The sequence below is a fragment of the Grammomys surdaster genome, unplaced genomic scaffold (genome assembly GCF_004785775.1).
Source record: "Grammomys surdaster isolate TR1022 unplaced genomic scaffold, NIH_TR_1.0 125976, whole genome shotgun sequence".
NCBI classification, from domain to species: domain Eukaryota; kingdom Metazoa; phylum Chordata; class Mammalia; order Rodentia; family Muridae; genus Grammomys; species Grammomys surdaster.
In genome coordinates this window covers 491,533-516,538 of record NW_021620792.1, presented here as the reverse complement: position 1 = coordinate 516,538, position 25,006 = coordinate 491,533, and the positions used below count along the sequence as shown (strand labels likewise).

At 47.1% G+C, this 25,006-nt stretch overlaps 1 protein-coding gene across 2 annotated transcripts in view; it reads right to left on the bottom strand.

Moving 5' to 3' along the window:
• Window positions 1–25,006, bottom strand: part of Med13l (mediator complex subunit 13L) — a 203,458-nt gene that overhangs the window by 44,370 nt on the left and 134,082 nt on the right. For both annotated transcript variants that reach the window (XM_028753911.1, XM_028753913.1), the window contains exons 5-7: window positions 4,047–4,192; window positions 1,336–1,530; window positions 935–1,123 (exon numbers count right to left, since the gene is read on the bottom strand). In XM_028753911.1, coding sequence (XP_028609744.1) covers window positions 935–1,123; window positions 1,336–1,530; window positions 4,047–4,192 — 530 coding nt within the window. The remainder of the gene's footprint in view (window positions 1–934; window positions 1,124–1,335; window positions 1,531–4,046; window positions 4,193–25,006) is intronic.

Here is a 25,006-nt window from a genome sequence, read left to right as displayed (position 1 = left end):
AGGGAGGGAGGGACACACACACACAGAGAGAGACAGAGAGAGATAGAGACAGAGAGAGAGCCAAATGTTTACTTCAGAGAGCAGATCAGTACAGGACCCAGTACCCACTCAGAGCTCCTCATGCTATCTTAACATTAAGAAAGAATCATTGCATTTTTGTCCTTGGGTAACAACTGTCAGCTACGCAAAGGTTCCAGCTATCCTGGTCCTGCTTGTGGTGGTTAACTTTGACTGTCCATGTGACTGGACTAGGAACTACCTCCAGGGCATCATGTCTGTAAGGGACTTCAAGAGACAGTTAGTTCTGACTAAATCAAAGGATTAACCCTTCTGAGTTCACTGAGCTGTGGTGAAAGGGCAGGTGGGACCTGTGGGAGGAAGCAGGACCCTAGGGACAAGTCCTCAGGACTGCAACCTGGCCCTGGCCCTGGCCACTTGCTCTGTATTCTCTTTACTCTGTATCCAACAAGAAGCTAAGCACTGCCTCCCATGTCTTCCCACTACCATAACGCTCTGTCTGAATGCATGCAGTCCAGCAACAGTGGGCTAACTCTGTGGAACTGTGAGGCAGAGAAACCCTCTTTCCCCTAAGGGCATCTCAGGCCATCTGGCCACTGAGACACAAGCAAAGTTGACATGCTATTTGCCATTGTTTAAAAAAGAACAGGACCAGGCTACCCACATATAGTTTCCTGTCCATGTGCAGAAACATGGACATCAAGTATGCCGGGGTAACTGCGTGTGCAGAACTAAGGAATGCACCAACACTATCTGTAGAACAGAGACTAAGGTGACACAGGCACAATTCTGGGACACGGCCACTTGGGCCTCTCACATGCTACCCCTCACCCGTCTCCAGTACTTCCATCAGGAATTCTGGCATGCTGATGATTGTCTAGGAGTCCCTCCCAGGAGCACGCTGGGTTGCACTCACCTATAAGCACCTGCTCTGGGGAGGTGGGAGGCGTCAGAGGCATCCCGCAGCTAGTAGGGTCTTTCACACTACCAAGTCCCTGCTGTGCAACTGTGGCGTGCCCGCTGGCACTGGCACCACTCTGAGGAACTGGGATGTCATTCTGAGAGATCAACACAAAAGCCGAAGGGTACACCATCCGGACACCACCTGTGAGGAAAGACAGCAAGGATCAGGCCTGAAAAACAGTCTCAAGTGAGCAGGTCAATGGGGACACTTGCTTGAACATGTGTCCCAGAGTCACCATGACGACAGCACAGGGGACAGGAAGCAGGGGCCACAGGTGTGGAGAACCTGAGTGGTCATCTCTTTAAATTAACAATGGAGCTAGAATACAGTCTTTCAGGCAAACACTTTCTTACCAACAATGACTTCAACTGCCACCGGGAAGTCATCGTCATATTCCAGCTCAGCCTCCTCCCGAGGCTCCTCCTTCTTCCTCAGCACCATCGGGTAGAAACACTGCCATTCCTCAATCAGCTTGCGGGCGGCTGGGTCGGACATCTTGTATGCATGTCCTGTTAGTGTGCCGTTTAAGCCGTAAGGACTCACCAGGACTATGGAGAGGAGAGACAAGGATCACAGTGTCCTATCGATTTGGTTGTTTTAGGTTAAAACACAGCACTACTTCATACCCTTTGAATTATATTCTGACGTCTTTCACAGTGTGGCTTTAAAGTTTACTTTAGAATTATTTATGTGTGTTTTAATTACATCAATTTGGGAAAACCATTACACTTTCAATTCTATCAATATATACTATATAAATAATCTACACATTAAAATACACGCCTGCCAATAGAGAATGGCTGTTCAACATGAAGACTACATTTGGCATGGACACCCAGGCCTATCTGGTACTTAACATTGATGTGGAGCCTGAGAACCCCACACATGTAATAATCAAAGAATAACAGGCAACACAGAATACATAATAACATATAACAGTAATAAAACTCCTACTAGCAAATCTTAATGTCCAGAGCGTGAAGCACACAGCTTACTTGTGACCCATGTGACTGCAGAGATGCGCGCTGAGCATGCTTAGGCTGTGTGAACACCAGGATGGAGCTGACACTAGTTGTGTTTTCTTTCAGTCTTGGAAGCCAAGGTTGTTTTGGTGGAGTCAGAAGCACACTGGGTTACTGTGGCCCTTACACTGTAGCCCTGGGAACACATCTTTGGAATAATCCTTTCTAAGGGACTAGACAACTTAGAGTGGGAAGAACCCCATTTCCCTTTGGCTTTGTGTGCACACTGCATGTATGTGTACAGTCTTATGTGTACACGTGTGTGTGCCCATGAGTCTAGAGAGCAGGGATAGATATCAGAGTTCTTCCTCTCTATATCTTTGTCTTTTAAATTAATTTGTATGTGCAAATATGGAGGTAAGAGGACAGTCTGCCAAAGTCTGTTCTCTCCTATCGCCTGGGTCCCAAGGGTTAAACTCAGAGCGCTTATCAGGGGAACATTACTCGATGGGCCACCTTCCTGGATCTCTGCCATAGTTGGAGAGATCAGGTATCTCACTGAACATGAAGCCCACAGGTCTGACTGCCTGCTGGCCAGCAAACCCCAGGAATGTGCCCATCTCAGTGCCCCAGAGCTGAGGGTCTAAGTGTGTCCTATCCAGCTCTGACCTGACGCTGGAGAGCAAACTCAGGCTCTGGTGCGTGTGGAGCAAGCACTGCACTCACTGAGCCGTCTCCCCCGCCTCCCTTTTGGCTTTCTGAGACAAATCTCACATAGCCAAAGTTATCTTTAATCCAATATGGACCTAAGTCTGACCTGGAATTCTCTATCCTTCTAAAACTGGGAGGGCCAGAGCTGACTTCATATGTGCTCTCTAGGGACCTTTATTCCTAAGACAACCGCTCCCAACTTCCCCAGTCAAAAGCTACTTATTTGCTCTTGTGACCTTTATAACTTCATAAATGCTTTTATTTTAAGTGGTACCATTGGAGATGAAGTCAGCTGTCCCTTCACATTTTCAAATTCAAATAAACACAGCATTTAAATCTGATAACCTGTAATAGCATGTGCTGTGCAACATCTTAGTTTGTGTATTGAGAATTGGGCTATTTTAAATTTTATATGAATGTTATAGTTGTTTTGTGTGTGTGTGTGTGTGTGTGTGTGTGTGTTTCAAGGCAGGGTTTCTCTGTGTAGTTCTGGCTGCCTTGAACTCAAGAATTCACTGTCTTGCCTCTAGTGCTGAGTTAACGGCATGCCACCTGCCCGGCCACCTGACTTTTAGAGCCTAACAGAATGTAAAGGGTGGTGATGAAGGGTGGCAGGTAAGACTGAGTATAGGAAGAAGAAGAATCTAAGCTCTCTCCCACAAAGGTGGACTTATCTTTATTATTTCCTTACTAAATGAGAACATAACTGGTACAAGCTACTACATTCTATATGTCATGTCTTTTTCAGACACTTTTGGAAATGATAAATCAAAGTGAGCCCGAAAGAATTTTTTCATGGTTTTTAACATTTCAAATCTATTATTCATAGAAAATTATGAATTCCTAAGATTAAGCTATAGACTCAGAATGCTTACTGGAACCAAAAGACGTAAAGTTATTTTGGAACAAAGATGAAGATAACGTGACGAGACCGCCAGTGCATGACGTCAAGTCATAACCAGACACTCATCCAGAGTGTGCGACTAAGGACAATATGCTGACAGGGACTCTAAAAGGCAGCTCTCCTTGTTAGCAACCACCTTCTGTCAGTGACTTCACTGCAGAGCCTTGCTGCCAGACACAACCACAGCCCTTCAGTCACTTGTCGGGCCTGTGCTGCTTGTCAATCTTAGTTTGTTCCAAAGGAAATTACACAGCTTTACCAAGCCCACGTTAGACATGTGCTTCCCTAAGAACTGTCATTAACTGACCATGCTGACTTTTAAACCACCTGCTCAGGCACATATCCTCTCCTACAAGACCCCAGTCCACCCTACAAAACTCTACACCCGCCCACAACACCCCAGCCACTACTACAGTACTCCACTGGGAGAGGCAGCCACACACTCAGCAGTGCTGGTGCAAGGTAAGGCACATGGCCTCTGACTGACCTTGAAATGGTGCAGGTGAGGACTGGGCCATGTGTAGGTGCTCCTCGTTGATCAGGTAGATTGGCTGGTGCTGAGCAATCTCCACACTTGTGCACACGTTACTCTCCCCATGAAGAAAGAATGTGAAAGCACAGGACAAATGCTCACTGGAAGAAGAACAGAACAGTTGGTTGCACGCTTGGCAGGAAGCAGCGGTGGATCGCACCTGGATGCCGCTCTGCCCTTCTGGCCACCCAGCCAAGATGCCTCCCCATCTTGTCTGCTGGGGACAAACAGCAGCCTCCAGTTGATGGTGTGTCAAAACAAAGCAGGCCTTACTCATCAGCACTCACAGGTGCTGGACCGGATGTCCTTGTTCACACACGAAGCTCCCTTGTCAGCCTGAGACGGGAGGGCCCACAGGGCCTCCCACACAGTGAGCACTCAAACCCTGCTAGCTCAATAAAGAAGGGAAACTTTAAGAATTACTTTTAAAGTGGACTATGAACAAGATCAAAAGCAAGGGAGCTGAGATTCTACCCTATGGTAGAGGTAACAGTGGCTTTGCTTATTTGGGGCACAGTGTAGCAAGCATGTTACACAGCTTAGAGCGTTATATAAGGTTAAATAAAACTGGCTTCAATGGTAGGAGCAGGTTGGCACATGTGTGTCACCTGAGCACATGGGAGTCTGAGGCAGAAGATCTACCCAGGCACTGAGGTCAGCCTGAACTACTCTGGGAGGTCCTACTTCAAAACAACAACAGGACTGATTGAGTGCAGAGTCCACACCAAGCTGTGTGATGCTGCCTCCACTCGAGGTAAGGGGGTATCTACTGTATCCTCTATTTTGACAATTTACATGCTTTTCATTTATGTACTGATTTACTGAGGTGTCTGTCACGGGAGGAACGTTACCACAGTGACATAGTCTTTCAAAGTTGTTAGCTTTGGTCCTGAGCCAGCAGTAGTAATACACCCTCGTTCCTCAAAGTGTCCTCAAGAACACTTGCCTACGAGTCAAAACCACACCAACGACGCAGCCACCTCTGGGAAGTGACTCCTGCTCACAAGGTCTCCGAATTATGACAGGGCATATCAGAAACACTCCTCAAAAGATAAAACCTTGTTTCAAGAATAAAATCATAATGCTTTACAGAAAACGAGAGAGGTACATCACTACCACAAAGGGAAGTCCACGTGTTCCTGTCTGGTCAGGGTACCCTGATGGTTTGTGCTTTACAAAGAATGTAAAGTTCTGTCAGTAGAGTGCACTTGGTCTCGGAATATTCAGTATAACACAGCCAAGGGTGGCACATTTGGGAAGATTTTTTTTTTCAAAAACCCAGAAAGACTTGTTGATATTCACACATTTAAATTTCAAGTCCACAAAAAGGAACATATTTAAAGCCATACAATAGTAAAACTGGCTGTCCTTTACAAAATCAGTAATTAGAAACACGAACTCTATGTAGCACACAACAGAACCAATCCAGTTTTTGTGACCCTAGATCTTTCACCCAACGGGTTGAGGCGACTCGTCCTATGCATGCCCCTAGCTATTCTCAGTGTAGCACAGTTTATAGCAACTGCTGGGAGCCACAGGTGCACAACACGACTCTGCTGTCAACTGGGCACGAACCGGAAGCTGCCCAGCTAGCACCTAGTGAGCCTGAGGCCTGTGCAGAGAGCTCAGGGGCTGGGGAGGGGTGGTCCTGACCCTGAAGAAACCCACACAGGGTGGGGGCGGGGGCGGGGGTGGGGGTGAGGGTGGGGGTGGGGTGGGATAAGCAGCGAAGGAAGCAGTGCAGAACACAAAGGCGGGGCAGGATCCAGAGTGAAACATGGAGCCAGCCTGTGTGTGGACAGCACAGTGGAGTTTGCTGAAAGGAGACGAAAGGAGACGGTTTTGAGAAAGGCAAGAGCTCAGCTCAACTCAACAAAAAGATTAGTAAGTGCAAAGCAGCAGAGAGTAGATGCCTTTGTTGTAACAAGTTAGCAGAGTAAAGGAGCTGTTAGGTGACGTCACACAGCATTCACTTGCAGTTCTCACAGCCCATGAAGAACAGAGAAACGTGAGTAGAAAAAGAGAAGATCTGAGTCAACTGCTTGTTTTTACTATTGATTACTTAAAAAGCAAAATGTCTTTTTAAAAGAGGTAATTAAAATAAGGCAAGGAAAGTACAAGGAAAAGACCAAGCTTCAGAGGAAGCAGCCAGTGGGTTCGGTACCTGTCCCCACTGCCAGCTGACTGTCTCTCTGAGGATGCCCCTATCATGTGCAAGGCAGCTGTAGGCACAGGCTGCTGCCTCCAGAGATTCCATTCTGCCACTTAAATCATCAGCCTGATGCAGGCACACTACAGTGGAAACTATTATGAGGGAGAAACGGTTCTGAAATAGTGCAGGTAGTGTACCTGCTTCTACCAAGAGGACAGAGTCGGAGGAAGCGCATGCACACAGTTTGTTTACCCTGGCGTAAAACTGCTGTGGGACAATCTACTTTAAAGTCTAGCCATTCCTGCAAGCCATGAGGTGAGTGAAGGAGATAATTCACACAACCCTTTATATCTTTGGATACCTGCCATTTGCCACACAGAAAGCTACTGAGGTAAGATCAGACAGGCCCTGCCTCTTGCTGCTGTTCTGTGTACCCACTGCCCATGCTCTTCATTCTGCCCCATTTTGTCTTTGGTGCTGTCTGTATACAACTCTCCGGTTATGTGCTCAGCAAACCACAAGGATCCTTAGCCACTGCACTACTACAGTGATAGGAAAGATCACACTGGCAAACGTCTGTGTCATCTTGTCAGGTAGCCAAGTCACAGTTCACTGGGGCACCCTTGTCTCCAAAGATGCACAGACAGCAGTCTCGGCGCCCATGGCAGGCACACTAGTACCATCCAGGCCATTTCCTACAAAGGTCCTCCCTCCTCTTACAGAAAGGACATGCTGAAAACCATCCGAGTTCTAAGGCATTCACAAGGGCACAGCTGCAACCAGGCCTGGAAATCAATGTTGTTCGCATTAGCTAGCCCAAAATCATGGCTGGTCACTCGGGCCCTTCCCATCTGGTGTACTGTGTCCATAACATGAGATTCATGAATGGACAGTGAAAGCACAGGACTATAGCAACAGAACAAGTGCACATGCTGTTATACGCAATGTTCTAAGCTTGGGCACTGTCATTATTCATCCTATGTGTTTGCCTGCAGGCATGAGTTTACACATGCCATGTATATACATGAGTCTGAGGAGGCCAGAGGAGGCCAGTGGATACCTGGAGTTGGAGTTGCAGGGTTGTGAGCCTCCATGTGGGTGCTTGGAACCAAACAGGAGCAGCAAACTTAACTTTGGGGCCACCTCTGCCCCTCACAGGGTTTGTATTCATAACAAACTCCAAGATGGTGAGAGAAAGGGGAGGAGACTGGAAGCAGGAAGGCAACAGATGACAGGAGGATGGCAGTGTAGGAGAGTTCTAAGTCTGTGGGATCAGCTGAGCTGTTGGTTTCAGTTCTTTTACTTTAGAAACCTTTCTAACTGCCTCCATCTCCCCCTCCTCCCTATACACACACGCTCGCGCGTGTGTGTGTGTGTGTGTGTGTGTGTGTGTGCGCGCGCGCGCGTGTGTGCGTGCTCGTGCACGAAGTGCAGAAACTGGTGCCCTTTATCCTCTCTTCCACTCTGCCCTGTGCCTTCAGGCAGTGCCTCCCTCTAAAGTTGGCAACTAGGAAGCCCCACCTGTTCATCCTCCTGCCCCAGCCCTGCCTCCCAACACATACACCTACCTCGGTGTTACATAAGGCCACAGCAGCTCTCTCTGCTGCTGGGATCACAACTCTGGTCTCCGTGATTGTGCAGCAAGCACTCTGGACCACTGAGCCACCCCTTGGGCCCTGAGTTTTGTTTTTCAAAAGTCACATTCAAGAAAAACAATGGCCAATGGGAAGCATACAAACCAGTCTTCATGAAGTTTGTTCTTTGTATTATCTATCTGTTTTAAGAAAAGTGTGTAATGTTTGAAACATGTAAGCAAGAAATGTTGAAACAGTTGCCTGGAGTTTGTTCATAAAATGTCATTTTAAATGCCTTGATGCTATTGATAAGACAATTTATTGAAACATTTTCAAAGAAGTAAACCCTCCCTTCAGGTGCAGCCAGACTCCAAGATGTTATATACTTGAGGCCCTGCTGCTGAGGACACTTGGCTAAGCATGGTTCAGAGTACTCCCTCAACCTGTCTTTTTATTCAAAGCTACAAAGAAGCCACCACAACAGTTTTTTTTCAAAGGAATCCAGGTAAATCCAGCATTGTGGTCTGTGGGCAGTGGAAGGCCCTTTCTTCCTCCTTGGACTGTGGTGTGTCCCTAGTTAGCAGTGTGAAATAGCATGTTCCTGGTAACCAGAAGCAGCATACAGGTGTGTAGTATGAAGAGTGTGGCATCAGGATAGCCTCACGAGCTCAGTAGCCCCTGGCTGGACTACTGCCGGCTCCTGGGCTGCACACTCCCTGCTGGGCTGCACACTCATTGCTGGGCAGCACACTCTTCACTGGTACAGAGCTGCACCACACCCGGGGCTAGTGCTGCCACTTTTTTGGTAGAGTTACCTGCCTTTCCATTCCTCATCTTTTCTGTTTAAAGTGAAGTAAAGACCAAATATGGCCCAGTGCTTCTGTGTCACCCATCTTGAGATATCTCACTGACTGACTTTTGAGCCAGGAATCACATCTGTCCTGGGCTGCACTTGGATGGCCTTGGTGGGGCAGAAACTGAGTATTTATTTCCTTTGTGACACTTTCCTCTTCAGTCTTTGCCTTTCTTCCATTTTTCTAAGATACTAAACGGCATCTAGAGTTCTGGGTTAAAACACAAGGACATTGAGTCACAGCTTGGTAAGGGCTGTGCACAACAAGCACAGCTCTTCCCTGCAAGGAGTGACAGGCTGAGAGACTAGGGTAAATACTGTCACACTCAATGAGCCTTAGGAAGGCAGTGAGCTTGAGGGTAGCTGTGCTGAGTGTGTGGACAGGTTAGGAGAGGCTTTAAGGCTAGGATGAAAGCAAACCCCGTCCTTGATTGAACAGTTTGGGGTGGAGCCCAGTGCTGTGCTGTTATGTACCTCTCTTCTGGGACCGCTTTCCAGTGCTTTAGTCAAGCTGGCTTCTGAACTTGCAGTCCTCCTGCTGTAGCTACTGTAATAGCTGGGATCACAGGTATGGTGGCATACCCATTTCTGTTTCAGTGTTCAGACCCATGATTAAAAAAAAAAAAAACCCACCTGGCAAGCCCTTCCCTGGGCTTGGTGCCTGAGGACTGGGTCTGTACCTTGTCTTGCTACTTGGTGTGTTGTTCTTTTTCTACCCTTATTCCACCACACTCCCTCCATCCCCACTTTCACCCCCTATCACTTAGATAGGGAGAGAAAGAAAAATGTCGGGAGCCAGGAGGGGATCTGTGAATCTAATTTCTTTTTTCTTTGAGCACAACTACTAACAAACTGCAACCAATCCTCTGAATGACCAATAACCACTTCTCAGGGCTCTAGCATTTACATACTCTCTGAAAAATTCCCAGAATTCCGCATGTCAGTCACACAATTGTAAAAACTATCTGCAGCTGGCAAAACCACACCTCTGCTAGAACATGAGGCCAATCATACTCAGCTGCTACGGACAGTCTGCAGGACAGTCTGCAGGACAGTCTGCAGGACAGTCTGCAGCAGCCCCACATCTCCACACCTGGGATTACAATGAAAACATTCTTATAATATTTCTATGTTTTTTAAAGAAACAAAAATTCCAGAATTCTCACAACATGGGTCTCTCCCTGAGCTCATATCACTTCTCATGGAAAAGGCTGCTCAGAGGCAGACTGTGTGGGCGACACCAGGGCTGTGGCAGGAGGGTAAGAGCTAATGGCAGACAGCTGGGAAGTCTCACTGAGAAGAGGAAGCTGCCACCAAGCCCGATGACTTGAGTTGGATCCCAGAACCACATGGTAGAAGGAGAGAACCAACTCCTGTAAGCTGCCCTCTGATGTCCGCAGAGCTGTGTACACACAGACACACAATAAGAAGTAAACAGGGGTAAAGAGAGTTGAGTTTCAGACCAGCCTCAACTACTTGGTAGGAAACTGTCTTTTAAACACAACAGAATACAATACAGATCAGGCTGCTTGAGTACAGTGAGGTACAAGACAGCACATTCTACTTTGAAAGATTGTTTTTCTTTAAAATTTCCTACTAGAGTAAATGTTTTTTACAGAGAAAGTACCTTTGAAGGCTGCTGACTGGCGGGCGTCTGGGGAAGGCTCTGCAAAACCACAAAGGAGAAAGCTCCACTCGCCTACAATGTTGTTAAAGGGTATTTTTACATCATGAGCCGAGGTTTCAGAATGCAGCGATTATGTGTGCTTTCAAAATGCACTGTGAATATTAATAAACTCCTATTCTTTTCAAGGTGTAAAGTGTTTTGATAACAGATTCACAATGCAGAACACATGCAGATAATTTTACCTAAACGCTTTCTGTGTAATCAAGTTATCACTCTGGGATTTTCCAAGTTGCCATTAACTAACCCTCTGGCCTCAGTCTAGTGCCTCTTTGACACTTGGTCTCCCTTTCAGAGAAATACACTTCCCTTTGGCAGCTCAGACTGTTGCTCACAGTGTCTCTTGCTGGTCAGGCCTCTGTGCTCTTCAGAGGGCAGGACCTGGCACAGCATTTTACAGAAGCCTGGACAGGGTCTTAGCAATTCTCATCTCTTCCTGTAATGCGTTAACTATCACTACAAATCAATGAAAATATTGTCATGCATATTTTTTTCTTAAATGTTAAAGTTAAGTGTTTTTGTGTGTGTCCCTGCAGGAACACGGTGCACATGGGAGGAGAGCAAGCAAGAGCCAACCATCTCTCACCACAGGGTTCTGGGCTCAAACTCAGATCCTCGGGCTTGGCAGCAAGAGCTACTGAGCCACCTAAGAGGCTCTAACTGTAATGTTTTTGCTATGAGAGATGAGGCAGTACTTAACTATTAAATTACCATCAGAGTCCATGAAGAATAAATCACTCCACTAAAAAAGTTACCAAGTGCATTGTTCTAATGCAATGAGATCTTACAGGACATTGTTAACACGTGCACGTGTGTGTGCGTGTGTGCGTGTGTGTGTGTGTGTGTGTGTGTGTATACATACAAAAATGCATTCATGTAAGCACACAGATGTGTACACACACATGTGCAAGATTAGGGTTTTTTCCCCTACCACCCTATCCTTAGTGCTAAGCTGTTCCCTGGCACACTGTCCCTTTGGTGGCACACTAGTTCTCTGATTCTGCAGGGCTCCTGGACTGGCACTCGCACAGCGCACATCTGTGCCAAATCGAGAGTAGTGTCATAGTGACCTAAAGGACTAATGTTCTTCCCAGGACCTCACTTAACAGGGGCAATAACTCAGTTGTCTTTGATCCAAAGGCTGTGTTGCACCTGTGGTTAACCCTGATGACTCCAAGGTCTGCTCTCTCCCATGCCGTGTGCTCAGCACCAGACGCCAGCACACTGAAGCTGAGGAGGCTTCTGGTGTCCTGGATTCAAACGTCTCCTGAGCCTGCAGCTTGGCCAGATGGCTGCCACAGTCTCAGCAGCTCCTTTAGCACTCAATGGGACAACAGAGGGACTAACAGGACAGCTGTCATGCGTCACTTGCAGCCACCAAAGCATGCCTTTGATTCCAGTGCCCAGGAGGGAGAGTCAGGCGGATCCTTCTGACTTGAGGCCAGTCTGGTCTACAGAGTAAGTTCCAGGTAGGTCAGAGCTTCAAAGTGACAACTTGTCTAAAGAGCAAACAAGTAAATGTACAAGCTTAACCCTCACCCCAGGAAGTACAAAGTGGGGTCTCAGAAGATTTTCGGGTCACTCTGAAAAGCAGGAAAGAGAAGGAAAGAGACAGTATTACAACAAAGCACACCAAACTTCCAATCACTGTTCCTCACTCCATGCTGATGCTTTACGTGGTATTAAGGACCAACGGTAAGACTCTAACTCTAAACTCTAACGCTGGGGAGCTCTTTTATCATAGGTTTAAACATAAGCTGTTTGCTTATGTTTTCAAGAACACCCAACCATTACAAGAGGACCTGACACCATAGGTTAAGTGGAAGGCACAGTGGAGTTCCTGCCAGTTTGAAGGAAATGCAGCTCAGGCCTCTGACATCTGCCTAGCTTCCTGCACCCAGCAAGCAGCAGAAGTGACTGCCAAGAAAGCCAAAGCAGATGGGAGCTGCAATACGCTGCAATCACTCAGGTGAACAGCAGCAAGCAGGAAGCCACCCTGCAGCCAACACCACACAGAAGGAGACCCTGGCAGGAAGCCTGACATGGGAGCTCTGCCTCCCTGGACGGCACCTCTCCACACTGCTCTCTTGTCAGCCACACTGCCCCTTCTACTCTGATGACCTCATCCATTTCTTCAGGGTATGGATCAGCTACCTACCTGAGGCCACTCTGAGACTAACAGGAAGCATGAAAATGGCAAGGAAAGAAGCCAGAGCACCCCTTCCATTTGGTTACTATTACATTATTTACTTAGTGGAAACTAATATATACACAAATCAATACAACATCATGAGATTCCTTTCTGTCCCTATTCAAAGTAATGATCCTAGTTATGTCTTTAAGCACACTACTTACAAAGCAGAGAAAGGAAGTAACCATGCTAGGGTGCACTTTCTGCCTTCTGAGATCTGATTGAGCAGCTGACACTCAGGGTGGTATGGCAAGTCCTTTAAAGGCATTCCAACATGCAGCATTTGCCTGCCAGAGAACAGGGCCTCGGACTCAGCACTGCTGCACTCACAGGAGGCCACAGTTTCCCACAAGAGGCAAACAGAACAGAAGCAGCCTCTCATTTAGTAAGGTACTACCATCAGCAAGGGTTTATCTATCTCCCACGCTCTTCCAGTGCCAGACAGCTGCTCAGGCACATGGCTTCCTCTGCCTTCGGTGGACAGCGCCATCATAACGGGGATGTCATGGCTAAGACCATGAAAGGTAGCCAAGGCACTTTCCTCCAGCAGATTAAGTGCCAGAAGGTCGGAAGGCCAAAAGGAGCCACGCACTGCAGCATGTTCAACAGCAAATGGTGACCAATTCACAGCTTGTGAAGCTTTTCAAAGAGTGGGAAAATTCAGCTGAGAGAATACAAAGAAAAAAGGAGAGAGAAAATGTTTGGACAGAGCTGCCTGAGAGAAAGTTACTCAGTACAAAGAGGCCATCAGCACTGGAGTAAAGGAACAAGCAGAAAACATGCAATGCTTTGGGCACACCACACCTACAAGTGGACGTATGCTCCAATAAACAGCAGTGTTTATTTACACACACACACACACACACACACACACACACACACACACACACACACGTGCATACTCAGTATCCAGTTGCTACAAATAGGGAAGGAAGGGGAGGAAATGCTTACAATTATGAACATGTAAATTCGAGAGTACTGTCCTGCAAAGTGTTCTGGTTTTTTAAGATTCTAACCAAGGATTTCCTGTAGCTTAGGCAACTTCTACTTCATCCCACCGGTGTGCAGCCTGAGTGCCAGCACACAGGCACTGCCCAGGGGCCTATATTGCCAAAGTCCACTGTCCTGGCTCACGGGAAGTTGCAAGCCAAGAAGGAGGAGTCAGTGTAAAGTCATTCAGAAGTCAGTGCACATGTGCAGTGGAAGGTGAGGGCGGGTTATGCAGTAAATCCAACAAGAGGGCGTGCTCAAGAGTTCAGTGGGGCAGAGGCCTAAATCCAGAGCCATGCTGAATGTGCAGGGAGGAGAAGGCCCAGTGCGCTCATCTTATAGACTTTCAGGAGAGGGTACAGAGAGCACTGAGAGAGCTGAGCAGAGCACACTCTGAGCCTGTCGACTGTAACAAAGGCACAGGCCCACTTGTATTCTTAACACACTGACTCAAGGCTGAGGACTGCCATCCTCCACATGGCTGTCCTTCTCAACAGTACTGTGCACAGTGAAACAAGAGACAGGCAGAGCAGCCCATGGACTAGGAAGGCACTGCTAGGGGGCAGCACTGGCAAGCAGAGCCCAGGTGAGGCACTTCTAAAAGAGGCAAGCAACATGGCTGCTGTAACATCCTGTAAAAGTTAGACAGGAATACGGAATTCAGGAATGAGGGCAGGCCAAGACACCAGCATTAAGTCTGAGCCACACTGGAAGCCACGTGAGAAACATGAACCCTGTGGACCAAAGAAAAGCCACTCTTTGCTGAGCCCCTCTTCTCAGGAGGGAGACCATGAGGAAGAACTCAGCTGTCTCAGCAGGGCAGTACATGTCCCTTGTGGTTCAACAATCCCCCAACCGTGGGCAAAGAGAAGAAAAAAGCTAGGTAGATTTTCCCCTTGATTTTCTTTGTTATTGTAAAAGATAAATTTCTCTATCCCTGTGTACACAACTCCATCTGAAATTTTCTAAAGCCAGTCAGACTAATCCATTCAGATATCTGTCTTTAAAGATTTTCTATGAAGTAAAATTTACTAAGATTAATAATTTAGAAACACTGAAAGTAATTAAAGCTTATAATCCTAAAGTGCGGTGAAGTCAAATCATCTGAATAGACATCGTTTTTCTGCTTAGCAATCGCACACAGCAGCTTTATTAACAGTAGCAGTGAATGACAGAATCCCTCCACCCTCCTTACACTGAGCTCAGACACGCCCTCTTGACTGCCTTCTCCCTTCCCCATGCTGAGAACGCCAAGTCTGTGGACAGCCTGGCTCTTTTCTAAAGACTAGATGTCACAAAGGCTCTCTGGCTTTCTACCAAGCCACTGCAAGTACCCAAATTCCATCAATCTAGTGAGCAAAACCATCAGTAAGAGATGCTCAGGGAAGGAGAGAAGACCGTTCTATCCCAACTCGGTAACAGTTAAAAGCACAGCAAGGGATCAAATGGGTGCCCTCACCAACTACGCACGTAGCATGCCACTTAAACCTGTACCTGGAATGCTGCCATCATCAGAAACCGACAAAGATGGCCACTGAAATTTCCAAAGCACAACGCCCAAAAAACCCTGAAGCACTCACACCTGTATGTGCACACAAGTATAAGCACGTGTCTGTGTACATGTCCGTGCACGTGGGTGGTATAGGTGCAAATGCATGCTACAGTTTGACATCAGTGACTTAATCAACTGCTCACCCTCCTTCCCTCTCCCTCTCCCTGTGTGTGTGTGTGAGAGTGTGTGTGTGTGTGTGTGTGTGTGTGTGTGTGTGTATGGCGGGGAGGGAGGGAGGGAGGGAGGGAGGGAGGAAGGGAGGGTGGGTGGGTGGGTCTCTCAATGAATCTGGAGCTCACCAACACTAATTCAGCCAGGCTGGCTAGCCAGTGAGCTCCAAGTATTCACCTGTCTCCACACCCCAAGCACTCGGGTTACATCATATCCCAAGCACTGGGGTTACACACATAGTACTTTCCCTGGCTCTTACACAGGTAAGCCCTGGGACTGAACTCAGGTCCTCCTGCTTTCGTGGCAGACACTTTACCAACCAAGCCATCTCCTGGTTCCCACACGATTCTTTAAGTTTCAGTAGCTGCTTAAGTGAGACAGCATCCAGTTAGAGGAAACATTCCAGCACATGTGAATACACGCAACAAGTGTAAAACTCAACCACAGCTGTGTAAGATTACAACTCCCCTAAAGGACCGCCAGGGAGACTCGACAGCTGGAGAGGGGTTGTTGGGGGCCTCAGAAGACTGCACGTGTCACTGAGGAGCGAGTGCCACACACATCAGACAGGTGGGCAGAAGGTAGAGATCACCACCAGGCCATCCATCTGCTCCAACTCTACCTGGGGATGTCCAATCTGATTCTGCATGCCACAGGCACAAGTGGATGGAGTAATCCAGAAGATGATTTTCTGTAATGACCAAAGAGCTTAAAACAACAATTGTGACCTCAAAGTTTAACCAAAAGTTCAGACAGCTAAGGAAAATGACTTTACGCTATGAAGCCTAACTGTTCGTATCACTGGAATAGTATCCATGCTTTCCATGATTTCACATACTCCATGGCTATACTGCTCAATGATTTCACATACTCCATGGCTATACCGCTCAACACCTCCTGGGATACCAAAGAGCTCAGGCACATCAGCTGAGAACTGAGGAAACATACACTACAGAAAACACATAGCCAAGATTAACACACCACCAGGTCCTTTCCAGGAAAAAGCAGCACATTGTGAAGGCAGACACAGGGTGACCTTTGAAGAGCTTTCAGTCCAGCTCTCTCTGTCTACTGGGGCTGTCACATACACTGTGCTTGGTTTAACACAGACCATCAGGACCGACGGCAGAGAAGCAGGCCTCCTGACAGTTCCAGCCCGGCAGGGATGAGGGATGGACTGTGAGGCAGGGCAGAGGGAACCCCTAAGACTCCAGTCTGAAACTGGGGAGTTGTTACTGGAAACCCACACACGAACAAACCACTCACTTGTTCTGCCACCCAGACAACTCTGTAACAGCAGGGCACACAAGAACCCCAACGTAAATGTGGGTGCATGAGCACACTTCCTCTCCCTATGAAGGATAAATGGGCACGTGCCTTAGAAAGCATTACATGCCTGACTCAAGAGCAAGAATCAGACAAGACAACACTGCTTGGAAATAACTGAAACAGTTCTCTCCGGCTACGATGTTCTTACACCACTTATCCTCAGAAGCTGAGCCTTCGACATAGTTGCACAAGGGATATAATTCACCTGCTGTTCCTCTTCACCAGTGTCCCACGGATGGAGAACTTTAGATCCCCATTCGGTATCAACTGACATCTATGCTCAGAGTCCTGACAGGTGGGAGCTGCTAGAGAATCCAAGTGGTAGACACTGCTCCAGCTCCCTCGGACTCAGTGATGCTCACTCTGCCCCACATCCTATCCCATCAGGACCACACCTAGTCCCCTCTGCACCGCCATGCGTGCAATGGAGTGTAGTCTATAAAACCACAGAAAGCAATCAGGGGGAAAGAGTTAAAGCCATGAAATGTATTCATTTATTCTATGCAATGCATTTGTAAGTCTTCCACTTTCAGTCACGATCACAGTACAGTTTAAGAGTCTGGTTCAGGGACCAATTCATCCTTCTATGTTTAAATCAATCACTGAGCCTCTCCAAAGAATTTAGCTTCTACATGCTGCCTTCCAGTTGCTGTCTTTGGGGAGAGAGCACAGTTAACACTGTGTGGTACATTAATCACATTTGGTAATAGAAGAAGAAATGCATTACAGAGCAGTCTCACACAGAACCAGATAGAAGATGCACTAAGCCATGTTAGCATACAGTATCTGTTTCTCCATCTCCTTAATTAAAACAAGCTAACTCAATGTGGGGGCAAACAGTACCCCCTTCCCCTGCTTCTCAAGAGGGGTGTGTGTGTGTGTGTGTGTGTGTGTGTGTGTGTACACAAGCATTTACTCTGGCCTTGGATAAAACACCTATCCAGGAACACAACTACTGTCCTGGCTTGATGCTGGTATTTGTAGACTCGCCTCTCCCATGCCAACCTGACGGAATGAGTTGACATGCAGACAGTGGGAGAGGAGGAATAGCAGAAAGGCATAGGTTTGATTTAAAGCAGCATGTGGTTGGCACTCTGCCACAGGGCTGTGTCCTTTTACTTGAACAACTCTGAAGTCTAATTAGTGGAGTTAATTCCACATGATATACATGGGTGTCTGAAGAGCCTTACCACTGCATGCAAAACAGATGCACACATTGAAGACTAGTTTGCCTAGACAAACTTGCCAAGTACTGCACCAAGCCCAAGAGACTTAGAATAACAATGTCCTTGTAATGCCATGTCTTCATGCGCGGAGCTACAAAGGAGGAAGCGCTCTACTCCTTCCTCACCCTGGATCTTCTCAGCAGGCGGCTCCGTACTGCAGTAGCTATATCTTGGGTTACCAACGCCTGATTTAGGGTCAGAAATTTCAAAGCTAAACTATGTTATTTTTTAACAGTCCATGAGTAAGTGATGCTCTTTTTGTTTTTAATGTAAGCAAGTAATTTCTCCATAGAGTCTATACATGGAAGCCCACAGTGCTGACCAGCTCTGTGACACCAGGAAGAGTGCCTGCAAAGCAGGGGAGGTGTGAGGTGACATGTCTGAAGCATCAGTGAATCCAAAGACTGACAGATGAGCTGTCATGGAAAGACTATTGGGCATGTGGAGTATGACAACGTGAGAATCTGGTCAAAAACTACACTCAGGTAGAAACACCATCAGGTACTCCTCACTAATCCTCCAAATTCCAGACTGGATCAAGGAAATAGTTGTCTGTTTCAAATCTCAATAAAAACCAAACACCACCAATCAAGACCAAATGAGTGAACCAAATTTCATGATGGAAATCATGATCTCATCCTAGATATGAAGTCATCAGAACCAACAAGCTCCCAGCCGCAAAACTTGTGGTTTCCTGGTGACTGGGCTTAGTGTACGTGGTTAACATAGGTTTATTCTCCTCTGTCTGGTTCTCCCTTTAGAAGAATCTGTCAAATGCTAAGTGCTAAGCAAAATTTAGAGGGACCAAGTGTGGAAGAATCTTTGCAAATCACGACAAGACTCATTCGTAAATCTCTAAGAAGTGAAACGCACAACAACAAACAACAAGCAGGAGCCGTGTGGCCGGTTAGCTGACTGAGCTCTAAGGAGCACGTGCACTGGGACTTCTCATACAGTGAATCTCCAGGAGGGCTACACGCTGCTCTGAGCTCAGCGTGAGGGAGTCTTAGAGCACAGCACTGCTGCCAGTTGGACTACACAGTTCAGCAGTAGGAGCGGACGTGCTTAGTGTCTGTGAAGTCCTGGGAGCAGTCCTTGACACAGCACACCAATGGTGGGTCAATAAAGACTACACCGCTGCCAAGCCTACCTACTCTGGGACCTTTGTGGTGGGAGACAAGCAGCTCTTGCAAGTCATCCTCTGTTTCCACACATAAGCTGTGGCGTCTAAGCAGGAACACACACTCACACACAGTGAGTGAGTGAGTGATTTTATAAACTGTCCAGGGGTCCTTTTATATATAAGTTTACCTTTTCTTTTCACAACAGAAAGTGTTATAAAGTAATGCCATCACTTGTGAGAGCTGTCCTCTCATTTAGTACAGCTTGATGACCAGCAAAGCACCTAATTCACAAAGAAAAACAAGCCAAAGTGACAGAGCAAGCATTACAAAAGAGAACAACACCTCTTTTGTTGTTGTTGTTGTTGTTGTTTTCAAGACAGGGTTTCTCTGTATAGCCCGGACTGTCCTGGAACTCACTTGGTAGACCAGGCTGGCCTCAAACTCAGAAATCTGCCTGCCTCTGCCTCCCAAGTGCTGGGATTAAAGGTGTGCGCCGCCACCGCCCGGCCGAGAACAGCACCTTGAGCTGCTATTTGTCAATAGCCCTTCAGGCAGGGGCAAGTAAAACTATTTTCACTCAGAGAAAAGAAATAACAGTTGATGATTCCTTTATGTTTTAAAATTAAGTACGGAAAAAGCTCAGAGGGTAAGAGCAGTGGCTCGTCTTGCTGAGGACCCAGGTTTGATTCTTGGCACCCATACTGTGGCCCACAGCTGGCTGTTACAGGGTGATAGGACGCCCTCTGCTGGCCTCTCCAGGCACTGTGTGAGGTGCACAGATGAAGGCAAAACACCCACAGACATAAAATTAATAAAAATCAAAATATGCAAAGAAAGTTAAATAAAACAAGCTCAAAAGCCTTGGGAATCATCACAAGAGCAAGTGAGACATCAGTCCATCAAGCTATCAAACAAAACCTAATGTAAGATAAAGTTACTGCAGGGAAGCCATAGCCAAGTGGGAAGATGGGCCACCTCAGCACACTCTGGATGGACATTCAACACCTTTGTCCTTCCTTCAGTTACTGGGTTGATGAGACTAATTTAACACCCACCTAACATCCTCCACAGAGCCTTAAACATACCCTTTAGTAATGTATACATGCAGCAATACAAGACAGCACCGCTGACTAAACCCCCTGCTCTGATTCAGAAGGGACGTGTCCCACTACAGATCCTAACACCAGGACAACACGCCTTTTATTTCCGCCTAGGCATCAGGCATCTGAGAGCTTTTAAATGAAGAGGGAAAGCCTCCTTCTATCCGGTACCCACACAGGCCTCCCAGGCAAGGGAACTCTTGGGGGCCGTACTGCCAAGGCAGCTCTTTACAGGCTGAATGCCAGTGCTTCTGTCAGGCTCTGCTTACCCAGTGGGCCTGTCGTCTAGACACTACTGGCAACCCGACAGCCTTCGTAGTCAACAGAATCGTGTCAGTGATTAAAAATCCTAAATTAAAGAAAACAGATCAGCATACTGAGGAAATTAAAATACTGACCAACCACCCTGAATTCTGCAGGGTCTTCAAACAGTCCTAGGGCGGTTCAGGAGCAGTTCCATCCCACCCCTACCCTCCCTCCACCCCTACCCTCCCTCCACCCCTACCTTCCCTCCACCCCTACCCTCCCTCCACACCCATCTACTAGGCTGCCTCAGCAAACCTAGCTCCCCACGGAATCCCTGCATCGTCCGCTCTTCCATCGCCTCACCCAAGCCACACACCTGAGGCAGCAGGACACTGCCAGGATTTAAGGATGGCATGGTGACTGGAGGAGCAAAAAGGAGCTGCAAGGGGGGCTGGCCGTATGAAATGCCTCGAGTAAGAGGTGTGGCTGCAGGGATGCGGCCTTCTCCTCCGAACACTACAGAACTAAAATCTGGACAAAAACAGATATGTGTACAACCACCACAAGAACGGACTGGGTGGTCCCCCTGCTTGAGCTAAAGTGGGGAGCAGAGGTGCCCAGGCTGCCCCCGGTTGGATACCTCATCAGTGAGACTTTAAGCTGTATGCATGGGAGCCTGGATTTCTGAGCTCTGTATATAACAACATTAGGAGAATACAATGCACAGGGAGCAGAGAGTCTAACTATTGGGCTCAGGGGAAGTGGCAGAGCCATTCCACAGAACATCACTGAGACTGCAGAGACTGGCGGTAAGGGTGGGTGCTGCCCGGACCGGTCTGTTCCAGCACTCACATGGCAGGCAGCTCACAACATTCTGTAACTCCAATGCTAGGGGATCTAATACCACAATCAGTGTACACTAATGGCGCACTCGCTCTCTCTCTCTCTCTCTCTCTCACACACACACACACACACACACATTGTAAATGTGAAGGAAAACTCCTCGTTTTACAAATAACTGACCCAGGAAGTACAACTCATGCCAGCACAGACAGATCTTTGAGTGACAAGGTACTAATAAATCAGAAAGCAGGTTAAATACTCAGAAGTCCTTTTCTTTAAGTAAAGGCAAAAGGGGCCAAGTGGCCACATTTGTGATCTTTTACCCAGTCAGCTGGAAGGTGACAAGTGCCTAAGTCACAAAGCTGCTGCTGTGAATGACGTCCTCAAAGTCTGTGTGTTCGGTAAACACTTTAGGACTTAGGGGGAGAGGATAGCCATACTAGCATTCCTGTGTTGTTCCCAAGGCAACAATCCTAGTATCAGGCCCTGCATGATTACTGACTACAAAGGAAGCATGCCACAGTGACAGCTGTATGTCAACAGGGTGGAAATGACCAGTCCTTCGCCGGGACACCAAGAACAAGTCTCAGGTTTTTCACCCAGGATCGACACTTTGTACCCACACAGTTGATTGGAGAGCTGTGTCATTAACATGTTTTCCTGCACTGAATGTGGCCGGTCAGCAGAGGACATCGCTGACAGCATTTACTTCTAGAGAGTAGCAATGGCGTCTCTCGGAGGAGCTCACTGTGAAGTCACTGCTGTTAAGAGTCTAAGCAGAGCCCATTACAGATGGGCGGATTTAAATGGTTTGAAATTTAAATGATTAGAAGATTTTTAAAATTTTTCTAAATTTTTTCTTAGCCAAAGAAAAAGCATCAATCTTGAGTCTATCACATAATTTCCATACTATTTATATTTAGTTCAATCCACAGGACAGGCTTTTGTAGAGAAAGCATTTAAGATTTTGGCCTAAAACTGAACTAGTACTAATATGAATCAACTACAGGACTAGGCAGAGATTCCAGAGGCGTGGGGTGCCCCCATGATCGCTGGCCATGCCTCTGATCACACGTCTCAAAGCCTCCGTCAGACTTGCGCACACTCCCGTCACACTGTCTTCTCAGTTAGGAGAGAACCGTCTAACTCAAGTCTCACAGGGGAACTGCACTGAGCTGAGACTATGAAAACACAGAACTGAACCGACATGGGTCTCTGCAATGGCAAGGGCCAATACATAAGCTTAGTGAATGTTGGCCAATATTTTAAACCAAATGGGACAGAAAACATGTTTAAAAAATCAAATTTCTGCTGGGCCGTGGTGGCACAGGCCTTTAATCCCAGCACTTGGGAGGCAGAGGCAGGTGGATTTCTGAGTTCGAGGCCAGCCTGGTCTACAGAGTGAGTTCCAGGACAGCCAGGGCTACACAGATAAACCCTGTCTCAGAAAAAAAAAAGAAAAAAAAATCTTTTAATAGAGAAATGCACAAAATGGATACCTGGGTCTATGATCCAATCCTTTGAAAATTAAATGCATTTAAGAAAAATGATTTAAGTTCTTTGAAAGATAAATATTGTGATAAACCTCAATTTACTGAACTGAGAATTTTCCTTACAGTGACCTTTTATAATGAGTAGTTAAAGCCCAGACCATACTCCATAACTAGATTCTTCAGAACACAGTCGCATGGAAGCTGAAGCTGGGACACTGAGGGGAAAATGAGGTCCTCTGAGAGCAGCACAGCCTGCCCACGACAGAGCAGCAGCGAGACCAGAGTGCACCCACTAAGAGAACAGTCACACAGCCTTCCTTCACTGAAGCAGAAGCAGGCATGACTGCACACAGTGCACAGGCCTCATGGAGACATCAACGGCACTGTCAATTCTCAAAGTCTCTGTGAGCGAGAAGCATCTCCTGCACATGAAGTAAAAATGCACACACAGAGACAATCTAATAAGCAGGGGCAGCAAGTCAAGCTGGCAGCCACCGAAACCATGGGACAGCTCACCTTCTCCCTTGCACCGAGAGCGCATGCTGTGGAGAAGGACAGTGATTACTCAGGCTGGACAGCACACAAGCTCCATCTTTAAAACCAAGAGCCACTCACACTCACTCAGAGTTCTTCATTCCTCAAAGGACAGACAAGTGCTCCCTTCCCGAACCTCCAACAAGGCACTCTGAATGTACACGGTAGAGAACATAAAGCATGCACATAACAATGTCTCCAAATGCTGGAGAGCCGGCTCAAGTGTAAAGAGCACTGGCTGCTTCTTCCCAGCTCCCAGCGTCATCTCTACACACACACACCTACACACACACACACACACACACACACAAAGCAAATCTTTAAAAGTCTATACTGAGAGGCCAAGTTATTTTATAAGTACGTCAACTCCTCAGAAGGGAGACTGTTCTAGAGACTACCCTAGATAACAAGCAATTCCCAGAGAGTTAAGACAGGAAAGAACGCGGGGTACTGTAAGAAGACATATTTTCCAGGATGACTCAGAGGCCTCGGTTAATTAGCATTTCTAAGACCAGCGGTGCAGCTCTATTCTCAAGCTGGAAACTTTTTTCTAATCTACGTGACATCAGCCTCGGAGGAGGAGCTGGCTACTGGAACCTGTGGAGACAAGGCATAAGGCAGCCAAGTACACAACAGAGCCACCCGGGGAACCGTGCTCACCCAGGGCAGGCAGGAGAGAGGTAGGAACACCAAATCCCCACCCAGGGTGCTCACCAAAAGCCCCCAGCTCTGGTCTGCTCTTGTTAACAAGAGCAGTGGCACCTGGGCCATTTCTGCTTATCACAGGCTTAGCTGATGTCTGGAAACCTAAGGACCAAATGAGCCGGGTTTCTGGGTCAAAGGGCTGATACAATGTGAAAAAAACATCAGGGACAAAGGACCAGGAATGCCCCGCCTTCCTTGGCCCAGGGGACACAGAATAAACAAACAGAATTAAAAAGCAGGAGAGTGCTGTGACGTCAGATACTGCAGTGACTGGGTCTGTAGGCCAGTGGCTCTCAGCCTTTCTAACACTGTGACCTTTTAATACAGTTCCTCATATTGTGGTGACCCCCGAAACATAAAATCATTACCATTGCTACTTCATAGCTGTAATTCTGCTACTGACTCGTAACATAAATATCTGTTTTCTGATGGTCTTAAAATACCCCTGTGAAAGGGTTGTGACCTACAGGTTGAGAAACAGCCACTGCTCTGGGCCAAAAGTTCAAGCATTCCTTTAGAGATCTGGGCCTGTGAGATCTGGGCCTAAAATCCTTAACTAATGGGGAAACCACAGCAGTGTTTGACCAACCAATGTTTTACAAATTAATTCTCCACAATGTAAAAAGAACCAGAGTTTCTTTTTACACAAACCTTAGTCCACTGTGGTTTTTGAGAGAGGATGCTGGGATTCACCCCAGCCACACAGGCCACTGCTGAAGACCAGACCTCTAAGTTACCTGATAGGTTTGGCATCACATTCCCTGCCTGCTGTGCTCCGTCTATGAAGTGTACTGAGAGGCAGGAGGAGAAGACAGAAGTGTTGGGTAACTCGCATAGACAAGCCAGATATGAAAGGAAAGAAGTAGGAAGAATGTTCAAGAGTAATGCAGACACAAAGAGGTGAATATTTAATGTGCTCTGGTGGATCAGGATCAAATGTCTCAAGAGCAAGGGACAGTGTAGTATCAGTGCAGGAATCCTTCCAGTGCACTCAATACAGCCTCTAGAAATAAGATATAACCACTATTCGTGTATTATGTGACTGACTTCCTCAAGATTCATGGGACTTGTTTTCTCTGTTGTGTGAACATCAGGACAGCTGTGTGACCTGTACTGCATGAACATCAGGACAGCTGTGTGACCTGTAC